The sequence below is a fragment of the Chrysemys picta genome, chromosome 5 (assembly GCF_011386835.1).
Source record: "Chrysemys picta bellii isolate R12L10 chromosome 5, ASM1138683v2, whole genome shotgun sequence".
Lineage (NCBI taxonomy): Eukaryota > Metazoa > Chordata > Testudines > Emydidae > Chrysemys > Chrysemys picta.
Genome location: NC_088795.1, coordinates 126,554,281 through 126,572,501, shown reverse-complemented (window position 1 = coordinate 126,572,501; position 18,221 = coordinate 126,554,281). Strand labels below are relative to the sequence as shown.

The 18,221-nt window shown below is 38.5% G+C and overlaps 1 protein-coding gene and 1 long non-coding RNA gene across 20 annotated transcripts in view; one reads left to right on the top strand and one right to left on the bottom strand.

Moving 5' to 3' along the window:
* Nucleotides 1-18,221, bottom strand: part of FAM53A (family with sequence similarity 53 member A) — a 98,028-nt gene that overhangs the window by 40,227 nt on the left and 39,580 nt on the right. For all 19 annotated transcript variants that reach the window (XM_065597152.1, XM_065597145.1, XM_065597160.1 and 16 more), the window contains one exon: nucleotides 14,758-15,560. In XM_065597152.1, coding sequence (XP_065453224.1) covers nucleotides 14,758-15,560 — 803 coding nt within the window. The remainder of the gene's footprint in view (nucleotides 1-14,757; nucleotides 15,561-18,221) is intronic.
* Nucleotides 6,914-11,194, top strand: LOC135983802 (uncharacterized). Its single transcript, XR_010601619.1, has 2 exons — nucleotides 6,914-8,872; nucleotides 8,990-11,194. It is a non-coding gene; the product is annotated as an uncharacterized LOC135983802 (long non-coding RNA).

Below are 18,221 nucleotides of genomic sequence, written 5' to 3'. Positions count from 1 at the left end.
AGCAATGAAACTGAACAAAAAGTATACCTTTGTAGCAAAGTTACAAGTTATTCACAAGTACAGAAGCTTGCGTAAAAGGCCATTTGTTCTTTTCAGCTCTGGGGTCTCTTTGGCTTGTGCTCTTGGCTCATCAGTTGAAAGCAACAGAGGAGAGATACGTAGGTGTGTGGGTAGATCACAGGAGGATTATGAGCCACCAATGTGATGTGGCTGTGAAAAAGGCTAATGCAATTCTAAGATGTATTAGGGGAGGCATTTCCAGTAGAGATAGAGAAGTGTTAAAATGCCATTGTAAGATCTCATTAGCAATACTGTGTAGAGTCCTGGTCAACTACATTCAAGAAACATGAATTTACACTGGAAAAGGTGCAGAGAAGAGCTACTAGGATGATCAAGGGAATGGAGGGCCTATATTATGACAGGAGACTTGGAAAACTAACAAAAAGAAGGCTGAGAGAGGATATGATTGTTCTCTGTAAATACACTAGGGGATAAATACCAGGGAGAAGGAAGAGCTATTTAAGCTAAAGGACCATGTTGGCCTAATAACAAATGGAATAAACTAACCATAAACAAATTCAGGGGGAGAAATGAGAAGGCTTTTAACCATCAGAGGGGTGAGGTTCTGGAACAGCCTCCAAACAGAAGTTGTGGGGGCAAACAACTTAATTAGTTTTAAGAGCTGGACAAAAATTTATGAGTGCGATTATATGGTAAGATTGCCTGTGATGGTAGAGGGATGAGCTCAGCAGTCCTGGGGCTCACTCCCAGTTTCTCTCATGTTCCCAAAAATTCATGTTTCAGGATTTCCAACCGGCACCCAAAAGGGATTTTCCCCCTCCCACTAGTATTATTTTTTAAATCTCTTTCCCCTGAAGCATCAGGGGTGGCCATGGCTCGAGATGGAACATTCGAAGGGGAGGGCCATATGGTACCGAGCACATACACACTCAGTGCACGGCTGGCTGTTCTTGCTCAGATGCTTAGGGTTTACCAGATTGCCATTTGTGGGGTTGGGAAGGAATTTTCCCCATGTCAGATTGGCTGGGGGGGAGGTGGGGGAGGGTAGAGGGGGGAGAGGAGGAGAAGAGGAGGTCATCTTCCTACAACATGTGGATGCAGGTAACTTTCCAGGATTATCTGGCTATATATCACTTCTTCATTTCCCTGCCACTGGTGCACTTCAGTTCCTCCTATTCTCTTCCTGTGGCACACAAGTCTCATTTCCTGTAATACTTTGGTTTCATTTCGGTTGCTGGGTTTACTGTTTGGGTGCTGGTGGCCCATGATGTTCAGGAGATCAGACAAGATGATCTGGTGGTCCCTTCTGGCCACCACTGATTTGGAGACTTCTAAAAAAGATTCTCTTGATCTCTCAAGTTACCAGCTTTTCATTTCAGACTAAATTGTATATTGAAGTGCCATTTCCATACTATGAACGTATGAGAATGTTTATATGGGATTTACATACAGCTATTCCCCCTGAGGAAATGACCTGTAGTTATTTTAATAAACTGTAGTTATTTAATAATCCTCCCTAAGGATTTTCCACAACACACTCCGAGCCCCAGAGCTCAGCATCAAGCTCAACACTTGAGCTTGGATCCCTTGCATCGTTAAACATAATAGCACTCCTGTGGTAGTTGTGGTGTTTGATTAACTTTAGGCATCCAGAGAGGCGAGGCGAGGCAAGGCATGCAAAGTTCTAAGCTACCAAACACTTCTACAAATACTGGGGCACATAACACTAAAATGAGAGGGACTGTTTTTGTACATCTTGTACAGCGCTTAAAACCTTTATCAGCAAATTTTTATTAAGTGATGCTGCTATTAAAATTGCCACAAAGTATTCTCAGCTAGAACTTTAGCACTTCATATGCTAGAAATCTTCAGAAAAAACTTGCCTATGAAAATTAAAACATACCTGTTTTCAGCAACCGCAACACTATTCTCAAGTAACAAGAGCTATACACATTATGGATAAGTCATTCATTTGATGTTATATTAATAGAATTACTCTTTAATACCATTAAATGTTCATTAAAGCTGTATTCTATAGTACATTTCCACCTTTCACACCACATATACGCATTCAACTTGTTCAGATTTGCCAGGGTAGAAAAAAATGAAGAAAACCTAAAAACTACAAAATCCAAGCTTATGGAACTGAGCTAGTACTGTTAGATAATAGCCCAACGCCCAATGGGAAATACAGATTTCCAACAAGGTCAAACAGCTGCTTTGAAAACTATCTGAACTATTACTTAGAAAGTACAAAAGCCTACTTCTCAAAAATAGTCTAGCATCTGCACTAGAACATTATCAGTAGTTATTTTCTTCTATAAAGGACACTGCTGTAGCTAAGGAACACAGCAGGATACAAGTTCTAGAAGATAGAAATCTTTACTGAAGAAAGTTTAAAAACAGTGTGGTTAGAGGTAGATAGGTTTTATTTCATACGAGTTTGCAATTCAAATCATTTAAAGTTAAGTTACTTCATAAGTAACACAGCCAAACTGGAAGTGCACAAGCTCATACAAAGAAAGATAGGGTTTCCTTCCCCAAATCAGTAATCAACCTTAGCTTTTATAAGTCACGTTCCTGCTCGCAGTTTAAAAACAACCTGAAGCGTGACAGGAAAATTCACCACATAACTGAACAACTCATGTTTTAAGAAACTAATACTAAGCACACTAATATTTTAGCTCATGAAAAGTGAAGTCAGCTTGATCAAGGCAAGTCAAGGAACAGATCAGTTTCTTCATTTTGTATTTCTTCACAGCAGATAAGACCAATTTACTTTTACATGAAAACTTTTTACTGCTACAAGCACCTTTTACAGTGACCTGCTAAACAAAAATATTGTGTTTGCATGTGGTTTTCATTATTTTGTTTTAGACATTAGAAAGGTCTGTCTTGCCTACCTTATTTTACTGGCAGACTAGCACTAGGACTGGAGAACTAGTGACATGACACCACAAATGGCAAGAGATGAGAACCCAAGCAGTTGAGAGGGGCTGGGCAGTCTAAACTGCTTAACTCTAAAATTCCTGACAGGGTAGGTCTACACAGCAACTAGACACACACGGCTTGCAGCCGACACGAGCTGTGGGGCTGTTTCATTGTTGTGTAGACTTCTGGGGTCAGGCTGGCTCCCAGGCTGTAGGACCCTGCAAGACACATACAAAGAGCCACCCACATGCACTCCACATTAGTGACCAAGTTAACATAGTACAGCTAACTTTTTTTTAATAAAGTGAACACAGGAGGCAAAAGTAGTCATAGTACACTGATTAGATATCAGTGAACTGAACAGGTTCATAGGATCCCACAAGTTAACTGGATTACATTCTGCCCTTTAGAAGAATTTGGTCTCATCTTCCATCCCTATTCGGTTTATAATCACGGATATAGCACTTTCCATACTAATCACTTCCAAAATGCATTATAAAAAGGTAGGTTAGCATTACTTTCCCCCACCCCATTATTCAGATGGGGAGCCAAGACAGAGGTTAAGGATTTGGCTCAGAAGCCACATTTTCCAAATCCTAGCCTGGGATCCAAATCAATGCCCTTGTTCACAGCAGTTTTCTTCCATCTGCTCCCTTACTTTATTTGCAAGTGGGTTCTATATAGTTACAGTAGTTTGCAACTACCTTTGCTCTCATTTTCTTGATCAGGATCCTAGCCTGAACCAAAACAAAAAATCCACAACCTAGATATAGACACTATAAATATGGCAAATCTTATTTTTAAATGTACAAGTTTGGCAGAGATCAAAGCAATTGTTCTTACAGACCCGCTGCACTCAGCCTTTGTAAATATAAATCCCATGTGAACAGACAAGAAACATGGAGGTCTTCTGCAAAGAAATTGATATAGTCATATTTTGGATGGAGGCTGGAAGACAAGTTGGGGTGAAAGTGGAGGAATTTATTAACCATTCAAAGCACTGCAAAATTTCACTTACAAACTTTTAGGCCCTTTGCCTCTGAATGAGCTTTGAGCACCAAGTTGTAGGCCACCACCACAGCTGATCTTTGACCTTGACTGAATGGGTGCCTTGCAAAAGTCTCAAGAATCGTCCCAGAACATCTCTTTAGCATACTTGATATGGCTCTCCATCTGGCCAGATAACTCCCCTTGCATTAGGCAAAAGGGGATGGGGACTAGCCCAACATTACATGACATCTGAAGTCCCATATCTCATATTTACACTCCCCATGTTTGAGTTTGGAGATATAATTGCACTACAGAATATTTTTTAAAGCTGCAATAGCGTATAGATTCCTGAAGTATTTTTGGGAGAAGAGGAGATAACCTGTCCATGAATTTCAATGCAATTATGGATGTATGATAGATGCGTACCACCAATATTGGCAACTTTTTGCTATTATGGATATACCTTGTGACAAGAGTTAAAAATTAAAAAAGATTCAGGACACTGTTTTAGATCTTCATTTTTGCTAAAGTAAGTAATGTAGGCCACACTACTGCTAATAATTCAACCATACATAACCCAAAGATCACAGGAAAGGACCAACATGACCTCATTTTACGAGCCACAATGCATACCATGAGTGGAAAGTAAGGTTCAGCTAGCTGTTTAATTACTAAATACTATGCTGCTGAGCAGAGTAAGCATAGGACATTCCTCTCCCACTCTAAAAAAGATAGTTCAGAAGCCAAACTGAGAAAGTTATTCATACCCCAGTGTAGTTATTATGTATGAAAGTTATTCGTACGCCATTCAAAATATGTGGAGATACATTAACCTAAAATCTCTCCTAAACAATGAAGTCTCATTGGAAACAAAATGAGAAGTTATTGGGGAAAACTTAATTTACAGAAAAAATACCATTTTTCTTACATAAACACATCTACAAGCATAGGTATACTTGGAAGAATTAGATTTTTATCAGTAAATGCCAATTTCACCATATGCACCCAAACCAACAAAAAAAAATTTCCACCAATAAGTTTACAGTAGACAAAGAAAGAAAAAATGATGCTTGAGAACTTAGTTTGATTTAAGGATATTTACTTTGTATATTTTGACATTTGATGTTGACAATTTGCATTTTAACAGTCATAAAGCTTTAACTTTTTTTAATCTGAATGTCTGTCATTAAATGATTGTCTGACCCTTGCTGTCTGAACTCCCCCCGCCAAGTAGCTGACAACTGTGAAAATTCAAAATCAATTAAAATTGAAAAAGTGCTTTAAAACAAACATCGATATCAGTCAAAATGATAAAGAAATACAAATCAAATTCTGCCAAGCCTAATATAGGTTTGTGCCACAAATACTATGACTATACCTCCCTCATAAGACCACCTCCTACAGCAAGGAGGCTCCTTTGCCCAACTTCCAGTCTGTTCCCTAGACAAAGGCCATTTGCTCAGTGTGGTTCTGCTAATGATGCCAGACTTGATATTCCATTTGTCCCTTTCTCCAACAAGCATTTGACTTTATCCTGCCATCCCCCTATGCTTGGAAGGCCCTTCTTCCCATTTTGGTCCACCAAGCCATTACTCCCTACTCATGCAGGCCTCAATAGCAAAGCACTTAAGCACAGGCTTACTTTAAGTCTATGCTTGAGTCAAACGGACTTCATAAGGACTCAAACACATTAAGTGCTTTGCTGACTTGGAGCCTTAAATGCCTTCTGAAAACTCACCTTATTCCACAACAGTGTTAACATTCACTGATTATATATATATTATATACATATATTTTCAGTTTTTACTTTATTGGGACTTTGTATGGGCACAGGGGTACATACTAGTAATGCCAAATGCAGTATGGGGACCATAGTTTGTTTCTTGCTTAAAAGGCTCTTATAAAACTTTGGCCAGGGACCAGAAAGCTCTTGAAATTAAAAAACTAAAAAAAAAAAATTGTTTTTGTTGTTGTTGTTTAAGACCTATTATTTGAAATACATGGTCAGAAACTGTATTTTTTTCAAAGTTAAGTCATTTCCACAAATTCCAGTTGATAGTATCCCTTTTAGAGTTAAAAGGGCTAAACAACAACAACAACAACAAAAAACCCCGCATAGTACACTATATTCAGTATCAATTCTTGAAAGAGATATCCGACCCATACCAAAAAACCATGCAATATCTTAGTTGGAACCTATCCCAGGAAGCATATCAGCATTCCATACATACTAAAATTTAAAGCTATGGAGACAGATAAGAATACAAAGACTATTTGCATCAATCTCAAAATGCCTGCTGTACTGTATATGAATAAGGAGTGGCAAAAATGTTTGCAGGAATAAGTTTCACTCTTAATAAAAGATGCCCAAACAAAAATCTTTACTTTAGAGTTCAAGCTTATTTAGGTTTTAAAAATGGTAATGCTGTTGTTTATTTTGCACAAGAGTATATTGCACCTGTAACTGTCAGTTACTTCAGCTGATTTAACATCAAGTTAAAAAAAAAATCCTCAACAAAATCTTCATTAATGTTTAAGTCCTAAAATGTTCAAGACTGACTGAGAATTTCTAAACTTCTTTTCTTTTCAGCTTCTTGTATCTTCCAGAGAAGGGCACACACCAGTTTGAATCTGTTATGTATGTTTATGTTGTGGTTCAACATTTCCTTATTAAAAGATTATTTCATCAGGTACCATGGTGACTGGCACCATGTAAGAATCTAGACAGATTTCTAAATACTATTCCCCATTTCAACAAGAACTATTTAAAATTGAAATGGGATCTTGAATATTTCAATGAGTTAATGCTGCACAAAATTTTTGGACAGTAAGAAAAATTCCGTAGCCACTTAGTATTTTACAGATATATTTTTATTTAAATTTATTTTATTTTCTATTCCTTATTGGAAATAAGCCTGCTGGGCCTGTTGTGTGGAGATGTGTGTATGATGGGAATGGACCTAAAATAAGGTTTTATTTTTCAGGATTTTTTCTTCTTTCATCTATTACAAATGTGTTTTATTTTTTATTACACCCATCTGGGGGTGGGGGGAACTTGGCAAGTCAGTGGAGAACAGCATCCATTACAGTTATAGGCATCATCAATACTTATTATCGTTTAATACTAGCCTCTCGGTCACACAGGGAAATGAATGCAGAGAACCTGTGTAGATCAGCAGTTCTGTAGGATAGCAACAGCCCAAAGGAGACAGACACACCAAATGAGCAGGATGACTTTTTTCTTGCAGCAGCTAAAGGGACCAGGAATCCTCACCACAGTCCAGAAATGCAGTTTAGCTCATGATAATGCCACTATCCTAACTTGACAACTTGTATTGAGTCAAGTACCAGTATTTATTTTTGCCAACATTTTAAGTATTGTCGCCTCCTTTGTCCAAGAGGTCTGGGCTGTCCATCATTGTGCATAATTGTTCAGACAGACAGTGTGCCCTTCTCCAGTGCACCACAGAGATCAAAACTCGTCTGGTGGTGCATATGCAGAGCAGATCATGTTATACTGGAGTCACTAACCCCCTTGCGGCTCAGCAAGGATACCCAGCCTCAGGTAAAAACAGGCCAAAATGCAGTTATATGTATATAGCTTTTATTCACAATACACACACAATCCCAGCAGTGAAGGAAGATAGAAGATTCTGGAGGTGAGCCAGTGGCTAGGTAAGTGGTGTAGGATGGAGGGTTTTGGTTTTGTGGAACATTGGTTCCCCTTCTACTCAGAAGGAGGCTTTCCAAACTATACAGCCACCTCTCTCCACAAAAGGTGGCCCAATCTCCTTGGGGACAAGCTAGCTAGAGTTGTTAGATTAACACCATCCTAACTAAGAGGAGGGTAAAAAGAAGGAAGATATGAGCTCTCAACTAACAAAATTGGAATTCTGAGAACACAATTAATCAAGGAACCAAAGGATGTGAAAATAATTGCATATACAGCAGTGCTAGGCACGTGGGTAACAGGCCACAGGAATTGGATTGCTCATTTAGCAGCATAAATGTGGCCTAGAGTTGGTATTACTGAAACCTGGTCTGATGATTGGCATGACTGGAACCTTGCATCAATGGTTATAATCTACTGATGAACGATCAGGTGGCAAAAGGGGAGTAACGCTTTCAAAAATGGCATTACCTGTTTCCAAGTCACCGATAACTCTGAAGAAAATGATCTCGAATGCTTATGGATGAACATCTTAACCAATAAAGCACAATATGCAGTATTGGAGTCTGCTACAGAGCACCAAATCACACTATGGAACAAGATGATTAGTTCTTTATGCACCTATCTATAACATGTAGAAAAGAAAAAAGAAAAAAAGCTGTGTGATCCTGGGGAATTTCAATTAAAGTGACATATGCTGGAGGTCTCAGGTTGCCAATACTAAAATATCCTTAGATTTCCTAGATATTATAGATGACAATTTCCTAACCCAAAAAGTTAGGACTCAATCTGCAATCAACATGCGGGAATTGTATTGACAAATAAAGAGGAAATAATCCCAGAACTAAAAATTAATGATACCGTAGGTACAAGTAATCATGACTTGATAGAGTTTATAATATGCAAACAGAAAAAAGTCCAGACCAGTAATATATATACACACAGTTCTTTGAAAGGGGCAATTTCAAAGGTGAAAACAATTATGAGCCAAATTAGCAGGGAGAAAATTTAAAATCAGAAAAAATGTGAATGACAACTAAGAATAGTTTAAGAACACTATTAGATCTCTCAAAAGCCACTATCTTCCAATGGAGAAAGAAGGCCATATTGGTTTAAAAAAAGTACCTCGTTTAGAGACAAAGTGAAGGAAAATATAAAAATAAAAATTAATATGTTAACAAATGGAAGAAAGAAGAAGTTGATGGTAATGAATATAAATCAGATGCTAGGAATTGTGGAAAATTGACAATGGAATCAAAGGTTTCAGAGTGCATCCGAAGAAGTGGGCTGTAGTCCACGAAAGCTTATGCTCTAATAAATTTGTTAGTCTCTAAGGTGCCACAAGTACTCCTGTTCTTCTTTTTAATGGAATCAAAGGAGCACAAATAGAAATATATAGCCAGCAGAATTGAGGACAAGAAGATATTAGGAACAAAAAATCCTAACAATGGTATTGGTCCATTACCAGATGGAAATGTTAGAATTATCAATAGAAATAATGCAGAAAAGGCGGAAGTGTTCAATAAATATTTGTTCTGTACTTGGAAAAACAAGTGTAATGATATCATATAACACTTTTTCCTATTCCACTAGTATCTCAGGAGGACGTTAACCAACAGCCACTAAATTAGACATTTCTAAAACTCAGGAGATCCAAGATCTTGCAGCCAGGATTTTTTGAAGAGCGGTCTGAGGAGCTCACTGGATCATTCATGTTAATTTTCATTAAGTCTTGGAACACTGGAGACGTTTCAGAAGTCTGGAAGAAAGCTAATATTTTGACAATATTTTAAAAAGATAAACAGGATGACCTAGGTAATTATAGGCCTGGCAGCCTGACGTTAATCCCAGACAAGACAAGGATTCAATTAAAAAAGAACAAATCAACATGGGTTTACAGAAAATAAATCCTCTCAAATAACTTGAGAGCTTTTTAAAATGAGATTACAAGATTGGCCGAGAAAGGCAATAGTATTGACGTAATATACTTGAGACTTCTGTAAGGTGTTTAGCTTTATAATCAAATGTCATGCAGTACCAAGTCAGAGTAATATAAAATTAACATGATCCACATTAAATGGATTAAAAACTGGCTAACTGGTAAGTCCCAACATGTAGTTGTAAATGGAGAATGGTCATTGAGTGGGTTTGTTTTCAGATGGGCCCTGCAGGGATCGGTTCTTGGCTGTACACTATTTTTAACATTGTCAATGACCTGGAAGAAAACAAAATCACTGATAAAGTTTGCAGAGGACACAAAAATTGGGGAAGTGGTAAATAATGAAAAGGACAGATCACAGATACAGATCAATCTGAGTCACTTGGTAAACTGGACACAAGCAAGTGTGTGTTTTAATACAATTAGAAACAAAGAATGCAGGCCATACTCATAAGACTTTTTCCAAGGAAGCAGTGACTCCGAAAAAGAAAAAACAAACAAAGATGGGGAAGGTGGTGGAATCATTTGAACATGAGCGCCCAGTGCGATGCAGTGGCCAAAAGGGCTAATGCAATCCTTGAATGCATAAACAAGAGAATCTTAAACAGCAGTAGAAAGGTTACTTTACCTCTGTATTCAGCACTGTGACAGGTGCTGAGTAAGGAGGACTTAATCAGCCCCCTGCCACTCCACCCCCAAATCAAGGGGAATGGATTGGGGCTGGTTGAAGAGCCCTGTGCTTGCCTGGCAACAAGAAACAGCTGCCAGCCTAATTAGCCAGGGGCTATAAAGGCTGGCAGGAAGGAAACCAGAGGAGGGAAAAGTAGGGAAGAGAAAGGCCAGGCACAGAGAGAGGTGGGGCCCTCTAGTCTGCTGTTGGCAAAATTTGGCTGTGAAAACCTATACGTAGATAGTAAGGTGGTGGTGGGAAACAGCTGTAATAAAGAGCACTGGTGTTTGCATCAACCTGAGAAGTCCCTGACTGATTTGCAAGGGAAGCAGGGGCAGAAACCAGAGGGGCCCAGCTTACACCTTGCTACAAGCACCAGCACAACTGCTGCAGGAATACTGTGGCCCATTCTAGTTCTCATACTTCAAAAGATGTTGATACATTGGAGAGAGTTCAGAGAAGAGACAAGAATAACTAAAGGGTTAAAAGACACGCCTTACTGTGATAAATAGATTGAGCTCCTTGAATCCTTCATTACATGGGGAAACAAATATTTGATAATGGGCTCTTCAATCTAGCAGAGAAAGGTATAACATAATCCAATGGCAGGAAGGTGAAGCTAGACAAATTCAGACTGGAAATAATGCATATTTTTAATATTTTAATTAACCACTAGAACAATTTACTAACAGTCGTGGTAGATTCTCCATCACTGGAACTTTTTATATCAAGATTGGATGTTTTTCTAAAAGATGCTCTACAAACTATTTTGGGGAAATTGTGGCCTTTGTTATACAAAGGTGCCTTCTGGCCTTGGAATCTAACTCAACTACAGCTGTTCCAATTTAAACATCCTGCAAAGATTGCATCATTTCACCTGAAGTCTACCAAATCTTTGCTGTACAGGCCCTCAGGATGTGGAACTCATTCCCACATGAAGCTTGCTATTACTCTCAAACTTTGAGCACATTTGTTTGAAAACAACCTTTCAAAAAGGGCCAGGGGATTATTTAGTTAGGTTTATGGTAAAAAACCACCATCTTATTTTGCACCTATCACCACAACTATTTTCAATTACTTCTGCACTGCATTTGTTGGGGAAATCTGAAGGGGTTACTTTATCATTATGATTATGTGTATTTCCTTCATGAACAAAGAAACAAGACTGAATCTACACCCAAGATCATCCTAATTTTTTAATATAGTAGTTAGAAGATCATATTTATATATAGCATTTTAAGTCTACACACCACTTTCAGAGCTAGGCGCATTTCTTCCCCTGAAAGGCTTATGGTCTAAGGTAGATCAGACACAGGACAACAGTTCTTCCAATGAATGGAGATAGAAGGAAGGATTTCTATTAGATTTTGAAGGACTGTGGGAGGGGAGGGAGAGAGAGAGAGAAAAAATATGACTGTGCTTGGTGGACAGGAAGAGGAGACTTCTAAGTACAACGAACAGCAGGAATAAAGACATTAAACAGAGTGCAGGAGAAGAGATACAAGAAGGAGCATCAAGTAAGAGGTGCTGGAGTGGGAGGAAATGAGAACAACCATAGAGGCTTGGAGGCTAGGTTATGTAAGGGTTTTGGAGAAAGGTGCTCAAATTTTTATGCTTAAAATGCAGTGGTGAAACAGTCCTGGCTTTTGTACAGTTATAGATCCTTGTGTATTTACAGCAAACAAGTGGTTTAATTTGCAGGGATAGTGCAATAGTGCTAACCCTATGTAAGAGGGCAGAGACACTACTAGCAGAAAATAGACCTTCACCATAAAAAGTTTCAAGAAATTAAAGCACACATTTCTCAGGGTTTCTTCCTTCCAAAAAGACTGCTACACCACATATGTATGTGAATATTATATACTAAAAAACAGTCATTCAAAAATTAGAAATAGATCAATTGTGGACAAAGTTAACTGAACCACTAGTAGTGAAAATGCAAATTGGCTTCAGTTTCTGAAATATTCTTATTTTAGACAATTTAAGCAGGTGCTTAGCTTTCAGTTTGGCAGACTATTCTAGACTAGTATGAGAAACTGGGGCGACCTTTGACTAAAACCAAGATTGCCCCTTTGGATATTTTTCTTACATGGCTCAGATTCATCAGTATTCGGCAAATCAAAAACTACCCAAAATGAACCTTTTTGCAAATAATTTCCCCCAAATCCTATAGCCTATTAGAGGAATGAAATAAATTGTATTTTAATGAGTTAGCATTAATTTACCAAAAAAAGCTTACTGTAAATTAATGCTAATTCCATAATCTGTTTTAGACTTCTGCCAATCGTTAGCACAGAAAGATCTTACATGACTGATTAATCAAGACTCATTTGTAATAAACCTAACTGCATATTTTAGATGAAGTTAAAATTAATAACACACACCGATGTCACAATCTATTGATATTTTGTGAATATAATATCCTTAAAAGCCAGAAAGGCATGTAATAATTGAGAGTTCAACATGGAGCAGATTTCTTGGCTCCAATCCTGCATGAAGCCTTGTGTAGATACTGCCTGGCACTTGCTGCAGGATCAAGGCCCATGATCTCATTTCAAATCCAAGTCTTGTATAGTTTTTAACTAACATTTTTCAAAATTACTTCACGTGAAAGAGAACCAATAAAATCAATATAAAAAGAAGAGCACTGACTCACATAATACAAAAATATATTAGTCAAGGTCTTATCACAGCGAATCTTCAATTTATCTGGGGGATAAATAAAAGGACTAGCTTAAGATGTTGACATTTTAGTTAATGAAGGTTTGCTGAAAAAAATTCACTTAGTACACTAGAAATTTAACGATGAACCTCAAAAAAAAAATTAACTGTTTACTTTCATTAAAGGTTCACACACTACATACCTTTTAAATGGGCTAAGATCACATAACTGCAACTCTCCTACCCTACCCATATAAAATTCATATTATGATTCTCATGAACTAAAACTACCCATCTGACCAATGATCCGATCATCCCAGGAAACACCAGTTTCAGAAGACTCTAAGACTTATTGTCTTAGAAAGGAAGAGGCGGTGTCAATTTTATTCACATCTGGCTATCCTACTTCTACTACTATACCTAAAGTTACCCAATTGTTCTTTTATTTTCCACCGGTCTTAGAGGTTACTCTGGGCTCAGACACTCTCTGGGAACGAATACTACCTTTCTGAAACCAAGAAAATATGCCTATTTCGTATTTGATCTGCCAAAATTAATTTTGCTTACCACAATACAATAAAGGTAAGAATCAGTCCAGCGGAAAGACATCCAACAGTTAAAAGTTCATCCCACAGCACTTTACCAGAACTTCCCTATGTCCTCATCTAAAATTCACCAATAACTGGTAACCACAGATTTCCAGGGTCCCACTCCTTTCAACTTGTTCCTTTGAAAGATTTGGTAGTTCTTACGCTAACATTAACACATCATTTCTCATCTTATCTTTCATGATCATCCTTTTACACTGTCTCCCTCACCAGGCTATCACTAGGATAGCTCTATTTTGAAGAGGAAAGCAGGTTACATGAACCTCTCCAAGGCTGGTGCCAATGAGGTTATGGAAGATGTGTTAAAGGGTGTGGATGATGCTGACCTATGACACCACAATGCCAGATTTCTTTCTATGGCCCAAGGTGATTGTACTTGATATTGCTCCCATGGACACCAAACAATGGGATTCTATTTTTAACTGCAGCACATGCTTAAATCTACATCAGTACTGCATAGTTATGAAAATGTTAACCCATGTACAAAGTCTACACTTCCCCCAGCTCATGATTATGCAGATAATGGGGGGGGAGGGGGAAGTTACTCATTCAAAGAAAATTCTCACACCCAGCTGAGTGGGGAAATTTTGCACAGCTGGTCTAAAGAATGCATTTTTCTAGTACTGTGGGACAATGTTTAGAGAAGCCCTATGAGGATACATCTGTTTCCACTGTTGTCTCTTTATTAGCAGTTTCTTTAATTGCATTCACCTAAAGGATTTTTTGATGCACATTTATCTATGCTATTGTAGTCGGCCAATATATGTTCTGCCTCATTTTTTCTTTGACTTACAGAGGTATTAGAGCCATAAGGGATTACTTAAACCAGAACACATTTGCACCACAATAGAATGTTTTACTACTGCACCTAATCCCATCTCATGGGAACAGACTTACTTAACTGACTACTTTTCCCTTCACTTCCTCCCTGAAGTTGCTGTGGCATTTCAGAAGCAAGCCCCAATTTTTTTTTCAGCCCCAACCCTGTTAAAGTGTTTTTATGCAACCCTTTGTACAGGCTGTAGAAACAGGCTGCAGTGCACAAGCTGGGCCTTAGTAGTAGAGAGTTATAGGTAGCTACAAGGCATGAAGTTAGCAAGTGGCAGAAGCCTTGTTGTATTGCTGGAATTACAAAAGCCAATATTAACACACCAATTTATCTGACTTTCACACCAACAGAAGAGTTTGATTTAGCCAACTATTTTCTAGGAATAGCCTACATGCAATAATTCATTTCTACACCCTACTGAAGAAAGTAAAATCTCACCCGTGTCATTTTAAAAAAGTCTAAAGATGGACGATTCCACCGTACATCCTCCTCCCGTCTGCGCTTTAGCCGGCTTTTCTTTTCATTCAGGACACAAGGCTGTGAGCGGCATCTCAGCAAGCCCTGACGCCGGCTGAGCTCTGGTGTGGAGGTGGGAGTGCTGTTGGCTGAAGGCAAGAGGTTTCCTGTCTCAGTGATGTGCTCCTGTGAGAGGGAGAGGCGACGCCTAGGGTTAAAGTCACAAGGTCCTCCAGAATTCCAACGGATACTTGAACTTGTGCTTCCCTCACTACTGTCCACAAAGCCGCTGCTCGCAGAGGAAGGTCGGGGTACTGGAGAAGTATTGAAGCTGGTGATAGTGAAGACGTTATTTAAGGACAGAACATTTTGTGGCAAGCTGATACTTGTGCTTCTCTGTAAGTTTGCACTCCCATGACTGTTGCAGCGTTGCAAGGTGGCACTGCCACCGCTGTTGCATCGTCTCTTTGATACAGGAGTCCAAACTTTTGAACTGCCGGGTTTCCATGGTGACCGACAACGAGCCAATTCATCTGGCTCAGAGAGTGACCTACAGTGGCGTTTGGTAGGCGGCGCCAATGGCTGCCCCGAGTTTTCATTAAGGTTTAGTTCACTTATCCATCCTGACACCATAGATGTGCTGGAAGATTCCTGCTGCCATTGCAGACTCACGTTGTTAGCTGTGCCTCTACTGAATGGGCACACTGGGAAAGGGTAAGCTGAATTTTTGGTCGCGTCAGCTTGGATTGGACAACCCCCATTTAAAGCTTTCCAAGGGCTCTCTTCTAAGAAAGAAAAATGTAAGGGACGAGAGAAAAAAAATAGGATACAGTTAGCTTATATTAATAGAGATATTATTTGGGTGAAAACTAACAAGTTGGAAGTCCTAGTTCTCTCAGCTGTGAAGGGGACACTTAACTCTGCATCGTCACCAAAACCCAACCCTCTAACATGAGCTAGTTCTGAAGGGAAAGATTACTACTGGAGAACTCCGGTATTTCAAAGTAAAACAAAACAAACAACAAAAAAAATAGTATACACAAATTCTCTTGAAGTCTTCCTGAAGTAACATTAGAACTCTGTACCCTAATTCCCAACCTTTGTACTTCAGTATGGCAACTGTGAAAATGTGAATTACTTTTGCACATTAAGAGCTCTGGATAGTTTAGCTCTAAGTCACTTACAAAGCATAGTACTCTCAGCACACCATTTTGTACATTCAAAACTTGCACAATAGAATGTGGATATTAATAAGCAGTAGTGGCAAAGTTACTGCTGCTCCAGAGACGATAAGTAGGGCTGAGCTGGTTCAACCAATCTTGTGAAAAATCTAGCAGGTTGGGTTTTTTTTTTTTTTTTTTTTTTTAACTTAACACCCATTAAAATCTAGCTGATAACTATGACCATTTGAAGTCTATAGGGACCACAGATAATTTTGTTTTCCTCCATTATGGAGATATACTTCATACGTAAAGCCCAATAGTTATAGGTTTGTAATGTTTTTTCCTTCAAGACACTACATTATGGAAATCCAAGGCTTATGTGATGTGTGTTCATTCTTTATAATGTGACTAAAAGCTTTAAAAATAAAGTACTGAGAACTCTTATTTTAGGAACTGTTAGTTAAGATTGTTTTTTGGATAGTGAGACATTTGTCCCTCCCACTCATATCCATGACACAGCCTCAGAGCCCTATATTAAAGGCCATCATTTCATTCCCCTTATTTTACACTTTTTAAAAACCTTATACACATTTTACTGTGAATACAGACAGCCCATAGAGTACAACTTCTTATGATCTGAAGTGGCAATGCTGGGTTGAAGAAAAAAAGTCTGCCAGCCAAGCCTCACTCTTTTGTGAAGCTTTTCTTTGAGAACATTTTGCACATTTTACAGCTGCTCCCCTACATTATAGAGTGAAGCGTAAGAGGAACTACAACAGAGGCCTAGGATTTGCAAATTGAAAGGCATATCATTGTCCAGCAGGCCAGTTAACAGCTCTTCATGCTTGGTTAGAAAATTTGCTAATTTAAACCAATTAGCCAAGTAAATTTCACTCATCCGGAGGGTGTGGTAATAAAGGATGAATTAAAGTTTTGGGACACCAAAAGGTCTTTCCCAACTAAGTTTTTAAAGCCTGTAATTAGAAGATGAAGTTTTTATCTTCATTACAGTAAAAGTATATTAGAGCATAGTATTACTTTTAAAGCTGGAGGTAAAAAGTTGTCTAGGTTCACTGATTAATAATATTTTACATATGGATCTTGAAGATGGTCAGGGATGCAACCCATGTTCACAGGTGACCCTAAACCTCTGACTGCCAGAAGTCTGGAAGAGAAAACTGGGTGGATCACTCCCACTTCCCTGTTCAGTATGCTCCCCCTGAAGCTGTGATACTGGCCCATGTTGGGAGATAGGATACTGGGCTAGATAGACCATTGGTTTTACCCAGTATGGCAGTTCTTATATGTCCACTACAGCTAGTGTATATGTGTGTGTATGTATGTATATATAAAGTAACAGGCAAAAGTTGATTTGTTAAAATGTTTTGAGGGTTGTAAACCCAAGTAGCTACAAGATGTATATGCTACATGGCCAGTAGGGTCTTCCAATAGTTTCCACATTTTGTTTACTCAAAACGACCCTTCCAACTTAAAACTATAACTGTCCAGACAGCTGGCCTATGCAAATATATATTATTAGAATTCCTTTGTCCTCCTCCCTCCAGTCTTTCAGATGAGTAGAGTCATATGTGTTTTGTCTTAATTAAACTATAAGCTCTTCAGAGCAGGAACCATCCTTAACTCAGTGTGAATAAAGCACTTAATACAGTGAGGCCCTGATCCTGTCTGTGACTTCGAGACACTACTGTAATGCAAATTTTGTTAGCATCTAGTTTTAAAGATCTCTTACAAAGGCTGGTTCATGTAAAAAAACAGAAATAATTGCTCAAAGTCACTGATGATTTTTACAGTAAATGTGCCGAGACTAGTGTTGTTTGTACGATGCTGTTGTAAGATTGTGTGACTGCTGTTCCCTTGGGAACCTCAAAGAAACAAAGATCAGTATCTCAGGAGACAATCCCACTGAGTAAATGAAATGTACCACCCCTTATAAAGAAATTAAGCTGATGTAAAATGTCAACTTCTCATCATCAATAAATCAAAGATATATATAAAAAAAAAAAAACCAACCCATGACATGGCAGCAAAATAGCAGAAACATAGAACAGTAACCAGATATCCCAAGACAAAAACACACACACACAAACCACCACATACATGCAGGTTTTCCTACATCAAAAGACACTGGACATGGCCTTTGATTGTTTGCATCACGTTAACAGATATTTGAGAGCGAATATATGGTTTATTCTATATTGCAAAGCCCTATTTTTATGAAGGTGTGTAAAGAAGTTAAATGTGTGGTTTTCTGCTCTGAAGAAA